The 18,706-nt window shown below is 47.6% G+C and overlaps 1 protein-coding gene across 1 annotated transcript in view; it reads right to left on the reverse strand.

Moving 5' to 3' along the window:
* Positions 1-13,798, reverse strand: part of PNPLA2 (patatin like phospholipase domain containing 2) — a 29,535-nt gene extending 15,737 nt beyond the window's left edge. The window contains exon 1 of the mRNA XM_039728431.1: positions 13,439-13,798. Within this exon, the coding sequence (XP_039584365.1) occupies positions 13,439-13,625 (187 nt within the window). The 5' untranslated portion in view covers positions 13,626-13,798. The remainder of the gene's footprint in view (positions 1-13,438) is intronic.
* Positions 13,799-18,706: the final 4,908 nt, after the last annotated feature.

Below are 18,706 nucleotides of genomic sequence, written 5' to 3' on the forward strand. Positions count from 1 at the left end.
GGGAATTGTTGGCTTGGTTGAAACCCCCACTGGGTGGGTGAGAGTTGAGCATGCAGCTGAGGGGAGACCCCTGTGTCCAAAAGCTGTGCTGGGGAGAGTGTGGATTATCCAGGAGATGCTTAGGGAACAATGCTTTCAGGCTTGGCATCTCAGTGTGCAGAAAGATGTGACAGCAATAGTGAAAACAACTGCAACTAAATGGAGCTTATGACCATTTGAACAAAAAATGTAAGCTGGAAGTGGTTTGAGTTTTCTTAAAAAAACACAAGAGCCAAGTCCTGACTATGCCAGGAAACAGCATTTGAGGGGAGCCCCAAGTTGCAGCTGCCTGCTCTATCAGTGTTTCATACCCGGGAGGGCAAATGAGATTATTGAGGATTAGCAAATTCATTCTTTGAATACTTTCTTTTGGTTTATTTTTTTTTGTTTTGTGTTCCTTTTATACACGTGTGCATACATGCATACCCACAGGAGCTTTGAGGCACTTCTGTGATTCCGTTGCACTCGCTGAATCACTTGCGCCAAAGCTGGATGCAGAACTGCTCTGTGGGAAGGCATGGGCACAGGGTGATCTGTGGTACCACCAGCTTTCCGGGAAATAAGGTCAGCTGAGGGGTCAGCCAAAGAAGCCAGGTTTATGTAGCAAGATCCATGACAGATGACAAGTCCTCTTGGAAATATATTTGGGAGAGAAAAGACGTGACAGTGCTTTAATCTTGTTACTACCAGAAGCGCTGTTCCAGGAAAACCGGCTCAAATTCTGTTTGCAGTCCGTCAGAGGGAGCAGCTGAATTAGAGGCAGTCAAGAGAGGCAACTCCTACAGGGGTCAGCCAACAGCTCTCAATTATTTCTAGGACTATTCCAGTACCAAACGCAGCCCTTAGGAAAGATTCTCATTGTTTTTTATGGATCCAGTGATTCAGGACACAGAGTCATGTGAAGAAGCTGAATTAAATTTATATTTCTTTATTGAGGTACATACCACAGGGCAAAGGCAATCCCTAACAGTTAGCAGTGTTTGCTGTGAAAACATTTCATTCTTCTCACACCAACCAATTAACTCAATACCTTTCCCTATACATATTTACTAAGCCAATATTCCTCAAAAATGTTGCATTAATGTATGTGGAATACTTAATTTTCATTAGAAAATCCACATTCCCCTTTACCCTACCCCCATCACTGCCCCAGTGAGTGTTGTTATACATAAACCCAAGTACTGCAGGGCTATTGTCCTTATCTGAATTTCAGCTGTGATGACGCAAAGGAGCATCACACAGTTGTGTCCTGAAACACCCTAACACGTCCCTTGTCAGAAAAGAAAGGCCAGCTGCTCCCCACTCTGCTGATTTGTCATCTGCAGTGGCTACAAGGGGCAAGGTAGTGGCACCCATGGGAAAAGCCTGAAGGCAGCTAACTCACATTTCCTTTTTGAGCTACATCAAACCCAGCTTCACATTAGCTTATTGACATAGAGTTAGATGGTTCCCTTTAACAACTGACTTTCATCTCTATCAGTCATGCTCAACTCCAAAACAACTCAGTAATTAAGTCTGTACTGCCTGGCATCCCCTAAACTCTAACCTGAAAAGCATTCAAGCAGCATGTGCTATTTATAACTGTAAACAAACACCCCGGCAGAGCAGCCTGCTGTTACTCTGCCTCTGGGGCAGCAGAGCTGAAGATAAATCATTAAAACTGTTGTTAGCCAGTTCATTCCCATTATCCAGCTAAGCCTCCAACACACCAACAGCTTTGTTAGCCAGGCAGCTGGGAAGACCCTTGACTGCTGCTAAGGGCTCTGGGGTAAACAAAGGCTACTCCAAACTGTGCAGTGCATGAGGACGAGGACAATCACAAAGCTTAAACACTGCTCGACAGGAGGGGTGACAAATGGGGAAGAAGGGTCTCTTCAGACCCAGTCTGTAGCAGCAGGGCTTTGGCACCAAGGGCACCATGATGGCCTCCTGGTCAACCACATGTTAGCCCATATGGGTATCTATTTGCCAGCCAGTAAAATCACAGATGACCCATCAAGTATTTCAAATGGAAAAAAGTGCCTAAGACACAGACAAAAATAGCAGAGCAAGCTAGATAGGGAGAAGGGCATTCTGAATATTCAACCCTGCAGCTCACCCATGACATTGCAGGTCCCTCTGGGACAGCTCTGTGTCAGCACAAAGATCACCTGTGCCAGGGACATTCCCACTCCCTGCCTAGTGCAACAGTAAATAGGATACAAGCCTAAAGGAAAAGTTCTCTAACAGGGATGGAGAGCAAAGGACAGCACAGAGAGCTGGTGGATGTAGGGGCAGCACTCTGTCCCTGCTGGCAGGAAGCACAGAGAGGTCACACCCCAGACTGCAGATGCCATAACTTGCCTGGACTAGTGTGGCAGGCAGGAAGCTGCAGATCCTCACTAAACCTGCTTCTCATTCAACACCAACAAATGGACTCCTTCCTACACATCAGCAACACTCCTCCCTCCTCATTCCCACTACCCAGCTAAGGCTCCAACACACCAACAGCTTTGAAAGGAAGCCAACTAGCAGAAGGAAGCACAGGTACTTTTGCTATTCCCCCAGGCCCTGGACAGCCCTACGCCTTGTCAGTTTGGAATCACATGACCAAGCTATTTTGACTGTAAGATTTTTCAGGACAGGAGTCCTGTATCCTACAACCACGGTCCTCATTCCAGAACTCCTTAAGTTCTGCTCAGCTCTCTGTTCCAGAGACATTTGTGTTATACTCAGCACGGATGTCCCTTTTAAGAGTCCCCAGCTAAAATCTTCATATTTTGCTTTCAATGCAGCTGGTTGCTGAACACTGCTGGAATTGTCATTATCCCACTGGCAGATCCCAGTCTGGATGTAAATTTAGGAATAGAATGAGTCAGAAGGAATTTATTAGCATGATCTTCCCCTACATTAATTTATCTCGGTTGCCCGTCTCTTGCTATTTCAGCTGTTCTGTGCCACATATGTTGAAGAGCTAAAAGTCAGTCTCTGACAATGAGCAGAGGTTTCAGGAGAGCTGTTCCATGATCTTCCAGGGCACAAATCCTTAAGCTGCTCCAGCTCAGCATGCACAGCTCCTGCACTTGCTTCTTTTCTAAGTACCGAGAGTAAGCAAGGCACATGCTTTCCTGCCTGGCCTCTCCCAGGAGATCATATAGTCCTAATTACAACACACTCCTGTCACCAGCCCAAAAGAAACCCACAAAGCTATAAACAGAAATTTTCAAACTGACATCTAGAAAATAATTAACAGAGAACATTACTGGATGATTCCTCTCGGGTAGCTCAGATCATCATGAAGTGCCCGTTTGTTCATCCCAAGGAGCACTGCACTCCAATGTGCCAGTGACCCAAGGACAACCCCAATTCTTGTGGCAATGACCTCAGTTTGTGAAAGATCCCACTGCTTGGGTAGACTTCTGTTCTACTTTCCACACTCATGCTAGTTTCAAATAATTTCCACTTATTGTCCCAAGAGAGCAAAAAGCAGCCAAGCTAAACAAAGGCCAGCTTGTCCTGAATGGGAACCTGACCCAAGATGTTCTCTGACAGTCCATCAGAGAGCCTGAGGAGATGTTAAAGGGGGCCCCAAAGACAAATCCATGCCAGCAGAAAATAAAAAGCAATGTTTTACAACCTGCCCTCATCAGACATGTTCAGGTGATAGGTGTACCCCATTGCTGGTGACAGCTCTTTAATTTCCACCTGAAATCCTGGACAGACACCTAAAAGCACTGGCTGTGGAAAGAATATCCCTCACTGGCCAGAAGTTGTAAAACTGCCACTATTTGACACAACTAAAAAGCACCCATTTTCAAACATTTGAGGCTGGGGGATGGCAGCTAGCAGTGAAGTCTTCAAAAGCACCAACTCTCTTCACATCTGTGCACATCCTCCTGTAAGCCAGTTTGATTGAGAAACACCATGTACCAGAACAAGCTGTTCCTCTGCAACTTCCCTAATTTTTGTTGTCCTGATGTGTATTTTTTATTTTATTTAAGGTCTTCACTCAATTCTCCTCCCCAGCTATTTTGCTACCAGGTAAGAAACAGTTCAGCTCACTTGGCTCCAGATAAGAGATACAGGAAGGAAACTTATTTTTGCTTTTGGTGATACCTAGGAGGTAAACACAACGCCCCTCACAACCACACCCACTCAGTTTACAGACTGTCCTACTGCTTGACCAGCTGTTCCCTGTGGCTTCAGGGGATCTGTGCAGGAATTTACTCTCAGAGTTCAACAAACAAACAATTTTGTAAAGGAGAGTTCTTAGAAAGCCTGGCCACCAGGGGTACATAATGGTGTTTCTCCCCCTTTGCTCGGGAATGAGAGGCACTGACACCCTACTGGAGCAGCTCCTAGGGATCCTTGTTAGACTACAGCCAGCAATACCTATTCTGACCTTACAGGGACGACAAGTGCAAACACCAAGAGAAAGAGACAGCTTTTCAAGTAAGGCCAGCTCTTGCAGCCAGAGGCAGATGCTAAAAGAAGGGCTCAGCCCACACTACCTTCTCGTTCAGACTGTTCATGCTCAGACCAGACACAAACTGTATAGCCCAAGACACACTGTGCAGCAGGAGGGCTACGCAAATGCAGATCATTTGCAACTGCTTCAGAACCAGAAGCCTCCCTCTTAAAATGTTTGTCCCAAGATGCTTGCTTTTCTGCTTTTCTATTTCAACTTGGTGGGGGGGGAATCTGTCAGTTATGCTACCTGTTTAAATAAAGCCAAACCAAAAGGAGACATTTTTCCCATTTGAGCCAAAAGATATGGTTAGTGTGCTCTAGATTCCAGTTAATAGATGAACCAGAGCTATTGCCACATGCTAGATATGAGGAACATAAGATGAAGATCTGCTTTTAAGCTGCCACGGTTTTTACTCCTGCACAGAGCAGCTCACAAGGCAGCCACATGCCCATCCATCAGCTGGTACCTGCAGGGTAGGACCCTCCTGCAAGCCCAAGTGCAGATACACCACTCATACCTCACCTTAAGGCCATTATTCTGCTTTGTACAGGAGCAGGCATAAGAACTCACAGGCTTGATGAATTTTAAGCTGCCACAGTTTTTACTCCTGCTCAGAGCAGCTCACAAGGCAGCCCAGTGACTGCCACATGCCCATGCATCAGCTGGTACCTGCAGGGTAGGACCCTCCTGCAAGCCCAAGTGCAGATACACCACTCATACCTCACCTTAAGGCCATTATTCTGCTTTGTACAGGAGCAGGCATAAGAACTCACAGGCTTGATGAGGTCTCTAGCTACATTTCTGCACTGGACTTGAAGAAGTGTTGGCACACCAAAGCCTCGCTAGCACTGCTGTTCTGCAAGCCAAGACTTGCTTTGTTTCTGCGGTCAGGACGGGAGCGCTTATTTTTGCAACACAAATCTGAAAACAGGGCAGCTGCTGCTGTGAAACAATCGATAGGAAGGGCAGGAGGCAGCCCAGTGCAGGCAGCCAGCCAGGATCCCTCTGTCACAACCACAACAGCAACACCCACTAGTCTAATCTTTCCCTACTGTAATGCCCTAATATGAGGCTTAATGCTGCATTTCTGTTCATAGCATTAGAGAAATTAAATGACATTACAGTGAATGAAAAGGAAAAACTGCTCAGGACTCCAGGCAAACTGAACTGAAAGCCATGTTCCATCTTCATCTATGCATCAATCCCTTTCTTGTCATCCCATGCTCTAGTGCAATTCAGAGAGCATGGGATGACAAGAAAAGGGGATTCACAGAGTAGACAGAGTGAAGCTCAGATCCTTGCTACTCACTTTGGACCAAATAATACTGAATTTGAAGAATTTTTTTCAAAAGCAAGTACTCATCCAGAGAAAGCTAGTGAAGGGGAGAAAGAGACCAAAATGCATGTTGTAATGAGAAATTACCTTTCTTCTCTGGTCTGCACAGAGGCAGAAGTAGTGGCTTTTGGTAGCTATCAGCCTAAGCCCTGCAGAAAGCTTTCCTGTGTGCTTTCAGAGATGGTACCAGAAACATGGCTGGCTCTGTCACACAGCAGCCTGTCTTCCTTCCTGTCCTTTCCACTGTACACTTGTGTGACTGCTAAAACCCCAGCACAGAGGAGAGGAACAGCCCTGACACCCTCCCCTGGCTCTCAGCCTGCATCATGCCCAGCTCTCATGCTCACAAGGCTCACCAACCCCTCCAATCCACGCCAAGCCCCTCCCTGTGCACCTGTGAGCGCAGGGCCCACTTTGCCCTCCCTTCTCAGGCAGGTCAAGTGTCACCTTACACCCCAAACTCTTCCCCACTGGCCCTGGCATAAGCAGGGCAGACGCCAGCAAGGAAGTGAGAATCAAAGCTTAGTTTCCAAAGCAGTCCTCTGGCAAGGGGTGTTGGCATTTTGCTCTAGAATGATTCTCGTTTTCTTGGAGCAGCATCAGGCAGATCACAAGGTTGCATACCTTGGGAACCATGGCAAGAAAAATCTAGAAACTAATGCTATCTTTCTCCCAGAGACACCAGCAGTGGACCCCAGCCAAAACACGACCGAGGTTCTGAAAACAACTGCATGAGCAGGACAGGAGCTGCTCACAGAGGGCTGCACAGACCCTGGCAGGGGAAAAGCCTCTGCTCAACCCTTCCCACAGGGCTGAGCACACAAACAAGAACAGCAAGACAGATGTTCAGATGAACATTTGACACATAACCTCTTCTGTGTGCAAAAATACAGCTAGTAGTTAAATGCTTCCCTTAAAGATTATTTTACCAATCGTGCTACGTAAGAACACTAGGATAGATACATCAATGTAAATCTCTGTGCTGACAGCCCACTCTGAAACAGGACTCCAAGTTTTTCCATGCATGGCATAACTATGGCAGCCTGAACCCACACTCTGCCTCCATAATACACTGGATTTTTTTTTTTTTTTTTGCCAGGCCCAGCACTGAATCAGCAGCATTCAATGCAGCCAGCAAGACTGGCCCTTGTAATTAACATGGGATATGCAAAGGGATTCCTGATTCATTTACACACTCAGATGTCACCTCCTCTACTTCAGGATGCTAAACTAGACAAGCCACAGGAGTGGCAAGCTAAGAGATTGCCAGAACCTCCAATGCTACAATGATATTCAATCCTTTAAATCCTAAGCCTAAGAAAGGCCTCCAAAACCAATATCCATCCACACAAACTTCAGTGTATGAAGAGGAAGAGAATGATTCATTCTCAGAAGAAATCCTCCAGGCACAGCACAGCTAAAAGCCTGGGAAACAGTGGCAGAAGACACTTCATGAAGCTTGAAGATTCCAAAGGTCTTGTCAGGCAGAAGTCATCATTGGGGATTTGGCCTTTATCTGTACCAGAAGGTATTACCAGCTCAGTTCTGGGAGAGTGTCAGAGGGTAGCACAAAGCCCTGGGTTCTAATAAAGCGACCAGCTCCCACACCTGATGTAACACACTGCACTGCAGATCAGCACAACCCCAGGGACAGGATCAGGCCTGCCACAAGCAGCTGTTGTATCACAAGTGACAAAAACTCTCCTCCGTTCCTCTGGCCTTTGTGGCTACAAATGGCAGGGCTACAACAATCTCCAGCAACATTTCTACACTCCCAGGCTCACTAATTGCCTCTATTGCCTTGCTCCTTGGAAAGGATTTTCTACTGCCTCAGACTCTACCACTTCAAGGACACAGTCTGCCTTTTTCCAGGGACATGGACTTATTTAGGGCCTTCCACATGGAATCATTTCCTCTACCCCTCCTTTTCACTAGCTCTCACTCTACCTGCTTGACAAGGCACACAGCCCAAGGCAAATACATAGGCTCTGCTGACTCCCACATAACTGAAGACACATCCTGATTTTCACCTCAAGTCCCAAGAACACTTAGCAGAAAGGAAGAGAATAAGTATTAGAGCTGGGCAACAAAAGTGTAGAAGTGCAGAGAATTCAATGGAGAAGTGGTGGCCACTTTGGAATTCAGCCACGAGCAGGGTTTATATTGCAAAAAGCAAGGTGAACAGGAGCCACCCACTCACACTGCTCCTTGGAGTAACATTTCTGACCTTTTACAAAGGTCCTGTAATTAGATGGCCCACCCATTCCCATCTCCAGAAAGACGACTAATTACCATTTCCAGCCCTAGCACGGTTCTCTTCAAGTTCTGTAGAAACTACAGAAGAGGTGGAAATCCTCTCCAGCCAAGCCAGGGAGCATTTCATCTGCGCTTCATGGAGGGCCCAGAGAGAAACATGAAGAAACACAGACTGAGCAGGGGCCCAACACCTTAGTACAATCCAAGCTCACTGCACTGGAAGTTAACACAGCCCTCCCAACAGACAGGAAACAAGCACCACCAGCAGCTACTGGACATGCAGCAGGAGCAGGCAGCAGGAGTTTGGAACTGAACAACACAACAAGAAATTTGAGGAAGGCTTTTTGATTTATCAGGACTAAGCTTCCAAACACAATCAGTAAGCAGACACAGGACCCTAAAGAACATACAACAGCTTCTCCTATTTTACACGGAGGACTTGCAGCTGCCTTGAAGAGTTTGGGGAGCTAAGAGGCAGAAAGAAGTGGAACAGGTCAGACATGCTGCAAGTTCAAGAGAGGTGCTGAACCTATGGGTCAGAAGAATGACCAAAGACCTCTTGTGCTGTCACCAGTGACATTGCACAGCTGCTGCCATGGCTGACAGCAAGGCTGGGCACTGAGCTGCTCTGCACACCTGCTGTCTATGTGGGCTGCCAAAAGAATAAACACATGCCTTGCTAGGACTGTTTTTTGCTAGAAGTGGCTCCTTGGCTTCCCTTGCATTCATTCAGCAAGATGCCTGCAAGAGCACCTTTCCTTACAGAAAAGGAAGGCTCTTATTAGAGCCAAGCAGACAGCAGGAACAAGGTCCTTCCCTCCCATCAAGAGGTCCTGCAGGGTGCTCTGGCTGCCAGCTTACTCCTCTGGACACCTGATCCCACAGCCCTGTGACTGCTGAGGGCACTGATCCAGGTTCAGCAGCTTCTCCACCAAGCCAGTGAACATTTCCGTCTATGTCAGCACAGAACATCTCCCCTCCACCTCTCTTTCCACCACAGAAAAAAAGCTTTACCATTTCCAAGAAGCACCAGAAGGTTCCCCATTAATTATATCCATATTTCCATGTAAGTGCATAAAGGTGTCTCTCCTTCCTGGGCTAGGGCCACTGACCTCAACAACTTTTTCTCCAGGGAGAGCCTCTGCAGGAGGTACAAGTGCCCATCACCTGTGCAAAGAGGAACCTAACTACTGAGACACCACAGATGCTACAGAACTTTCCTGTGTGTCCCTGTGGGGATCCGTAGCTCTCTTCACACAGCCACAGAAGACAGCATCACGTATACTTCCCCTAGGATAAGCATCCTGATTCATGCTTTGGCCAGCGTAAGCTGGCATTGCTCTGAGGATTCCACAGACTCTAAGCTGGTTTATTTTCCTCTGTCAATCTGGGATTTGGTGTTAAGATTACACAAACACAGAGAAAGTAAATCTCTATGACCAGTTCTTAAGCCTTTGCATGCACATAATCAAACTGCAGAAGCACGACATTTAAGATGCTGATATTGCTAATTATCTCAGTTTCAAAAGGTTTTGTTCATTGGGTTGTTTTTGGTTTTTTTTTGCTCCTGCTACCCAATGGAAAACGTCTCTACAGTTCAGCAGCACATTTCCTGGTGGTCACATGATGACAGCTGACAAGCAAACCCAAATGTCAAATAACTGTTATTTCATCTCACGTCAATCCTGAGACAGAGCCCTGATTAAGACAGCAATTTAAAATAATTAAATTTTAAAATGTTGTAAACAACCCAGGAAGTGCTTTCCAAAGAGCATCCCAAACAACACTACCCAATCTAGCAACACACGGCTTTCTGTCTCTATTCTTAGTACTAAAAGCATCTCCTCAGCTTGCTTTTTCATTTTCTGTCATGTCTTGTCATGCTTCAGGAGAACAGCAAACTCCCACAGATGGGGTTTGATAGCCAGCTTTGCATTTGCCAGCAGAACCCACCCCTTCCCCCCAAAATAGAAGCAATTCAGCAGCTCCAACCCACCCTCAGACAGGGCTGTCCAGGACAACATTCACATGCCACGCAGACAATTGAGATGCTGTGAGTTAACTGTGAGTCAGAGGGACTTAGTACCAGCTCAAAGACAGCTTTTCAGTGAATACAGCTTCACATCCCATCATTTATTCAGGCTGCTATGCTCCCAAAGTAGGCACAGCTCACCAAGGTGAGATGATTCCAGACCTTAGAATCCTACAGTAGCTGCACTTTAGCATTCCTCCTGACTGAAAAAGGACGGTCTCACCATGTCACATAAGCCAGTTTTTCTCACCTAGGCTAGTAACTTTCAGATTTATACAGACAGGTGACCATCCTCAAAGCTCCACACCTAGCATGTGTGAAAAGCTGCAGGTTTGGAGGTACACACAAAGAGGAGAGAGCAATGCCAGCATGAGAACTTTTCACTTGCTTGGCATAAAAAGGTGCATTTCCTTGTGTGCTGGACTGCAAGAGCCCCAAGAGATGGCATAGGTATGACAGAGGCTATTTTCCAGAATACCCTTGGAGCAAGAAGCTGTTCATGCCACAACACTGCACTATGCACAATCAAGTAACTTGTAAACACAGGAGACTGCCCAATGCACCTTGACGCCCATACAGATTATTCTAGTGGTAAAATTGCACTGCTTTTTCATGCCAGCAAACATAAGAACCTCAAAGCTGGAGAGAGAGAGCACTTCAGATGCAAGGCAACATCACTGTTGTAACCTTGAATAACAAATCCAAGATCCCTACAACTTAATGGTAAAGTGCTTAACCAGAGCTAGGCAAGGTCATATCAGACTGTAAATACCTCCTGATCTCTTATATAAATATAAGGTGCCCTGCCTAAGTAATATGCACGCCCAATGTTGTACCCAATGTTGTTCTCAAGCACTCTTTTGAAGCCCACAGTGTGTTCTGAAGGCTGCAGATCACTTGGTCAGGGCTTTCAGTTCAGTGTCAGCCCATAGCAAAGCCTTCCTGTCCTACACAAATGATGACAGTGAGGTCTTAACTAATAGAGAAAGCAGAATGAGTTCACAGGCAAGCTGAACAGATGCAAAGGCCAGAGGGAAAAAGCTGGAAAAGAATCCACTAAGTGGGATCTTATTCTCTGAAGTCAAGCAAGATGTCTGCTCTCTTTGATCAGGGTCTCAAAAGACTGGACTCACAGAAAAACCCCCAAGGAAGAGGTTTTTCCACTCCTCCCCTGCAACTACTTGTCTCTGCACAGGAAAGTCTTCTTGAGCTCACAGGCATGAGGTCACTAACTTTATCTACACACAGTTAAATAAGCAAGGCTTCTTTCTGCAAAATTCCCCCCTTTGTCATTCATCAAGAGACACTATTCAGCATTGCAGTTTCATGGACAGAGCAACTGACAGTGCAAAGCAGCATTTGCCACAGGATTCAAAGCCCATGGGCCTGCTCTCAGCAGCACAGCAAGCACAGGTACTCAGGACCCCAAGAGCGTGTATGACAATGAACTGCTCTCCCAGTTCAGGCCGAGCTGTACCTCCTGCCCTGTCCTCTTTTACCTCTATGATTTCATTCTAACCTCTGCACCTCTGCCTGGAAGCTGCACTGTCAGGAGGGTTTATGACACGGACAAGGTACGGCCACGCACCCCATGTGCTTTTACTTTCAGAAGCCTACTCTGTTGCCTTAGACAGAGCTGCTCTCTACCAAAGATAACTGTCAGTCATGCAGGTGAGTCAGAAGAAAATAACTCCAGAGAAGTCAAACAGAAGACAGAACTGGAACACCCAAGACCCAAGCCTTGGTTAGCTTTAAAGAGCATGGTTTGCCCTCCTTCAGGAGGTAGGTGAATGCATCCCAGAAGATGGCCCCTAACCCAGTTCTCTTACACTCCCACTGTACCTCACAGCGAGTGGGAAAACCTATTCTGATCCACAGAAAGCTCTCTACCAGGCTGGATGCCTCCCTCAGGGCAGTGCCTGCCACACCGTGGATGATGCTCTGTCCTGGCTATTTTTATGTTCAAAGTAAACATGATAACAGGATTGCTCAGCACTCAGGATGGCATCTGAGCAAGGCAAAGGATTTGGGCACTACCATCAGCCTGTCTCACACTTGTGCCACGCCTTGGAGTGGCAGAGCGATCACCCAGTTAGGGAACTAATTGGGGAGTCACCTCTTCAACAGAAGCAATTAAACAACTAAATCCCTGGCAGCTACCTGCAAATGGATCCCTACACAAGAAGGGATTAGGGATTATTATCCCTTGTCCACAGTAAAAGTTGGCACCAAGGCATCACTACAGCTTTCGAGACTGGGGTCTGAGCAGCTGTTAAGAGCTCCAGAAGTTATGGCTGCACTTCACTGGGCATTTCTGTCAACAAAATGACTCAGGAGGGGAAACGTCAACCTAACTACACAGAAAACACTAACTTTTGCTGCATGAGGGCTACATCTCAACAAGGAGTGCTGTGGAAAAACACCTGTCAAGGTGAGAGAACTTCAGGCAATAAAAGCTCTGGCTGCCCTTAGCTCTAGGAGAAGCTCAATTCTCTGAGACTAAACAGATATACCTGATTGTCTCACAATCCTCTTTCAAGCTTAAGAAATTTTTCTGCATTTGTTATTCTCAACATAAAAGCTTCCAAGTACAGACTAACATGTTTGTTAGCTTTCTCCCATGTGTAAAACGACAAAAAAGCCAGGAGGCACCACAGACCATTTTCTTTAGCTGTTCCACAGGCATAGGGGCACACTACATACACTGTGCTTGCTGCAGAGATAACTTTTTAAGGTTATTCTGTAACTTGAAAACAGAAATAACATCTAGCTAAACTGGAGCTCTAGCTCTTGCAAAGGGCAAGAGAACTCCTCAGTGCCCAAGAACCCAAGGAGCAACACTCTTCCAGAAACAAACATGCAGACAGAAGGCTGTGCTCCTCAGATGCTGCCCAGCGCCCATCTGCACACGCACACTCCATGTCTCCATCTCCAGCCGCTTCACCTCCCGTTCACAGCCACCCAAGGCCAGTGTGCACCCTGCGAGAGGCTCCTGTCCTCACCCAGAGCGCCACCAGACCTACCCCCAAGCAAGGTAAGCCCACACACCGAGCGCAGCAAGGCCACGCTGTACACGTCAGTGCGGGTGGGTGTCAGAACCAGGAGCCCTGTGCTGCTCCCCACCGCCAGGGCCTCCCTGCCCTCAGCCACCGCCAGGGACCGGGCAAAGGCCTTCAAAACAAAGCGCCGCTCGCACCTCGGCAGGAGGCGGCGCGGCGCTATTTACACGCACATACATATGTACACCCACATCCCCTCGCTGGTGCTCTAATTAACAAATTAGAAGGGAGCAGGCGAAGGAGCGCCGGGCTCGGCCCGCGCTTACCGAGGCAGGCGCCGCTGACGAGGGCGGTGGCGGTGAGCGCCCCGGCCGAGGCGCCGTACACCTTCTTGGCGTTGGCCACCAGGAACGGGGCATGTTCCTGCAGGCAGCTGGCCACGCCGACGTGGTAGACCCCCAGGAAGCCGCAGCCGGCGAAGGAGATATTCCAGGTGGAGTCCAGCGGGAACATGGCCTCCGCGCCCCGCCGGAGGCGGAGGGTGCTGGGGGCAAGCAGCAGCAGCCGCGGCGGAGAAGGGAAGCCGCGGGTCTCTTTCCGCACCGCCTCGGGACGGGCGGGACAGCCGGGAAGCGCTGCCGCCGAGGATTCGATTACAGAACACGGCAGGGCTTGCCGCTGGCAGAGCGGCGCCGGCTGCCAGTTTTATAGGCGGCGGCCCGGCCCTCGGGCCCGCCCCGGCATGGCCGCCGCCCCTGGGCAGCCCGGCCCCTCCTGCCAACCCTTCCTCCGGTGAACCCCTCGCCCGGCCCGGGGGACTGCGGGCCCTCCGAGCCACGGCAGCCGTGCCGGCACCGCCCTGAAGCGGCAAGGGCCGAGGCAGCCTCTCGAAGAGAGAGGGTTGCGGCTGCTCGCGGCGCCCCAAACCTCGCCCTGTCCCGGGGCAGCTGCCTGTCCTTCCCTCACGAACACCCTGATTCTTGGCATCTACTCCAAGTCCTTGGGGCTTCCCTTGTTTTTCAGGGATCGGGAAAGAAACGAGAGAGAAGAGGAAAAGCTTTTCCCTTTCACAAAAAGCTGAGGAGTCAGAAGGAGACAAGTCCTGTCACAGAGCAAGAACTGGAAAAAAAGGTAATCTCCCTGTCCCCCCTCAAAACGAATAGAATCATTGGAAGGGACCCACAAGAATCATCGAGTCCAGCTCCTGGACCTGCACAGGACGTCCCCGAGAGTCACACCATGTGCCCAAGAGTATTGTCCAAACACTTCTTAAACTCTTGTTAAGGCTTGTGTTGTGACCACTTCTCTGGGGGAAGAACCTTTTCCTAATATCCAACCTAAACCTGCCCTGACACAGCTTCAGGCCATTCCCTCCAGTCCTGTCACTGCTCACCAGACAGAAGAGATCAGTGTCTGCCTCTTCTCTTCCCTTCACAAGGAAGTTGTGGACTGTTGTACACTAATCACCAAAATGGACACACAGTTGCTTACCTTTCCTAACCTTTTCTCAACATTTTTTTCTCCACGTGCCTCTAAGCACAGCAAAATGCTTACATTTAGGGCAACTGTGATTTTCAGCAGTACTTCGCACAAGGTTGCCACAGAGCAGCACTGGGTGAGAGGCCAGTGCTAGTAGATCATCAAAATAGATTTCAGAAGCTGTAAAGATTTCCTTGCCATAAACAATACAGACTACAGTCATCCAAATCATTAGGAAAGTATGAAAGTTTACAGAGACGTCAAAAAGATAGTGTTATATGTGTACTTAACAGCTCTTTCACCATTTAGGCTAGTGGAGGTCATCCAAATAGCCCCTCTTCCTCTTCCTTCCACTCCAAACATCCTTTCAAATGATATGAGGGAGGCCAATACCCTCCCTAAGGAGTGGCCATCCAGGTTGCAAGAACAGCTGTTCAGTGCCTCAGTCTGGTGCCTCACAGTCACGTGATGGAAGCTAAATTCAGCAGGTAACCCTTGCATAAGTCCAATATTTGAGTTCAAGTTAGACATCATACTCCAGCCTCTACAGACAGAGCACTTTTTCATGAAGTGTTTGCCCTTTGCTTTCATCAGACAGGCAGGAGTACAGCTTTATCTTTCTTTCAGGTCCTGCCCACAAGCCCACCACCTCACCTAGCTGCCAGAACTCCCCTTTATACATATTAACATCTGGAGTACATAAAGCATTAACCCTGCTCACCTTGGTCCTGTCTCTACACCCACCCTTCTCTCCCTTCCTCTCCTAACTCTAGTTGTTTTTGTACTTTCCTTCCTCCCTTGCATTTGGTGTGGTTAGGTAACCCTTGCCAGCCCTCATCTCCACCTGGAGAGGTGAGCCCTGGCACACCTGAGCCATGACTCTCTTACAGGCCCTTCACACCAGGGCCATCATGGAGCTTCCACCCCATGCTTCTGACGACACAGAAAGGTATTTTCATGTAGTCAACCCCAAAGGAAAGATTGTGTCTCGCCTTTTCCAGAGCAGGGATTGTTCTCAGAAGAGCTGGCCACTGGGCTGTGACTTGAGCAGAAGTCTGTGGCAAAACTGACCACTGAACCTTGTCTGCAGATACTTCCCAAGCACTTGTAACCACAAGAACATCTTCATTCTGGAACCAGCGCTGCTCCCTCTTTTTCCAGCATTTCACAAGCCTTAATGTTCCTAGCGTGTCTGGGAAATAGAAACAACAGTGCTGCGACAATGCTGGAGTTAGTTTCACTTGATTTCCCAACAGCAATCTCATCCTGGGTTGTTTACATCGCTCTGCCTTGGCCCTCAAGGTTACTTATTTGAGGAGGTTAATGCTGCCCTGTTGAAACAGGTCGATTAAACGAACCATGTGAACACTAATCTCTTGTGGAGTGCTGCCTGGGTACTGGCACTAGCAAGCTGACAAACAACTGTGCTTTTCTCAAAAATAAATTAACCCCCAAAACTAATCTCATTCCCCCCAGTTAGAAAGCACTACAGTTCTGCTATTGCTCACAATGCAGCAGTAAGCCAGATCAGAAAGATTTACAGGGCAGCTTTTCCTGTGTGCCAAACTCCAACTGAAACTCTTCAAATCCACTCGTGCCCCTGCAAGTCGAGGTGCCACAGAGACAGCTTCACACGCAATCTCTCGTTGTTGTGTTTCTTTTCTAGCCCAATGAATGGCGAGCTGTTAGTACCTACAAGATAATAACATACAGGCTAACAATCTCTGCTTTTTCAGGCAAGACCTTGTGTTTTTCCCAGCCATTGGGAATTCAAGGGAAGACCAAAGGCAGCCCGTTACAATGTTGATTCCAGAATGTTACAATTACAGAATTGTTGTCCATAGCCAGCAAGAAAAGGACACCAGTCATGAAGCGCAACCCAAGTGCTCTCAACATCGCTGGAAAGCCGGAGTTAAATGTCTTTTTCTTACCTGTGATGTTTGTGTATGTCAGGTTATTCCATGGCAGACTCTTGGCACTTGCTTCACAGGAGCATGTCCTGAGGCAGAGGTGCAATCCTGCTCCTTTGGGACTGAATTTTTCTTCTAGGAAAGGTGCTACAGCCATCTCTGTACCTATGTAAGTCAAACCTACTGAGTTCAGCAGGCCTGCCTGCATGTAGCAGCTTGCAAAACAGGGCCTTGGTAGTAAGAGTGAAACCAGCTGAGAGTGGCCCCAGGGAGCCATTGCTTATTGCTTTATGGTAGTGCCCAGGACATTCTCCCTGTTTTCCAAGTAGTGGAGATGCCTCGTCCCTCTGCCTGCCCCATGACGTTTGTAAGGAATGATTTTCAGTGAGAGCTGATCTGAGACAGCATGGCATTTGTGTACCAGGGAGGAAAGCCTGCACGTTTCAATGTCAAGCCTATGACTAAATCACTCTCCCCTGCTGTCAATTTGGTAATGATCAGTTACTAGTGTAATCTCCAGGCACAAGACTGTCCCTCCCTTTCTCTTCAATGCCCTCGAGCCCATATTTTATAAGAATTCAGGAAAAATCTTCTCTAGCTAAAATGGATTCTGTAAGTGGGACAGGTAGGCCACAAGTCCAAGTATTAGCAGGCACTAGTCTCCTCTGAGAGAATCATAGAATACAATGCACCCACCTGAAAGGGCATCACTGAGACTTGAAAATTCAGAACAGTGACTCCAGAGCAGAAGCAGGGATCCCATCTCCTTCACAGCTGAAGGTCACTGAAATCAGAACAGAGTGAACTTCGTGCAGAGCACCAAACAAGTGTGCAATAGGCTTCCCGGTACATCACCACTCATTTACAAAGCCATCAGGTGGCAACAGTTTCCTAAATAGGTAAGGAAGGAGGAAGTAAACTTAATAGGTTTGATTTTGTATTCAGAAGAAATGTTCACTATGAAGAGGTTTTAGCAAATTCTGCCAAATGTGTGTGAAATCTTGGAGCAGAGCCGAGCCACACCCTGACCTTCTCAAGAAAAACCTATGAGGTGGTTGTTACATTGACTCCTTGTGGCACTGTAAAGAGAGCTCTATTTTCAGAGCTTTCCCTGAGAGCTGCTCTCAGAAGTTTCTTCTCAGAACAGTTTTCCAATGAGCTATCCTTTTTCTCAGAGCAGGTTAACTGACAGCTTTCATGAAAATCATGCACTTTTGCAAAGGAATTTAAAGGTTCTAAGAGGACACCCACCACAGGATCAGGCACATAATTCAAGCTTAAAAGGTCATATGAAGAAGATAGAGAAAAACAGGGTGAAAAAGTAAGCTAGTCTAGATGTAGTTATACTCCTCCCCTCATCACAGTAGCCAGCAACTGGCACCACACATTTGTTCCATCCCATGAGCCTGGGCACAGCAAACTCATCGAATAGCTCAGTGCCATTCAAATAAATTCCTTTGTGCCTGGAAAAACCCTACCGAGTGGTGTGCCAGGGCAATTCCTTCCTGTGTAAACACTGATGGTGCTCTTGAAGCAGCAAAGCACTACTGGGGAGGGGGAAGGCACCTCTCAGTAAAACCACATCCAAAACCCACTCTTTTTCAGTGACCTGAAATGGAGAAATCCCCAAGAAAAAAAGCAACACAGCCCCCCTGCTCCCAGGGCTGAACCACTGCCATGACAGGTCTGACAGAGAACTATGGTGAACAATGAATGGTTTCCATTACTACCAAATCACCAGGCTGGCACTTAAGAGACAAAGTAGATGAAAGGTACTGGCACTGTTGCTACTGTACATTTTTCTAGCACCAGGGAGAGAAGGGCAGCAGGGGCTAGTTGCTCAAATCATGACCATTCTGAGGCTCCAACTTACAACTGCTCTCTTGCAGTGTTCTTGGCTGTGAAATATTGGGTGTTTGCTCTCAGTACACCAGAGATAAAATAGTTTTTCCTACTTGGATTTCACCATCTCTAGTCCCAGAAGTACTTGCCATGCTTTGTCCAATGACTCATATGAACACAGCTGTATCAGCAATCGCTTTTTTTTTTTCCCCAAAAACAACTTCATTAGAAAAGCTCCTCAGCATGCACGCTGCAGGGATCTTTTTGACTCTACCTGTGCAGACTTTATCATGGGAAGATGATCATACATGCAATTTGTACTGTACTTATCTACACTGCCAGGTGAAGACTTCCACAAGAAGC

The sequence above is a fragment of the Passer montanus genome, unplaced genomic scaffold (genome assembly GCF_014805655.1).
Source record: "Passer montanus isolate IOZ18808 unplaced genomic scaffold, ASM1480565v1 scaffold65, whole genome shotgun sequence".
NCBI classification, from domain to species: Eukaryota; Metazoa; Chordata; class Aves; order Passeriformes; family Passeridae; genus Passer; species Passer montanus.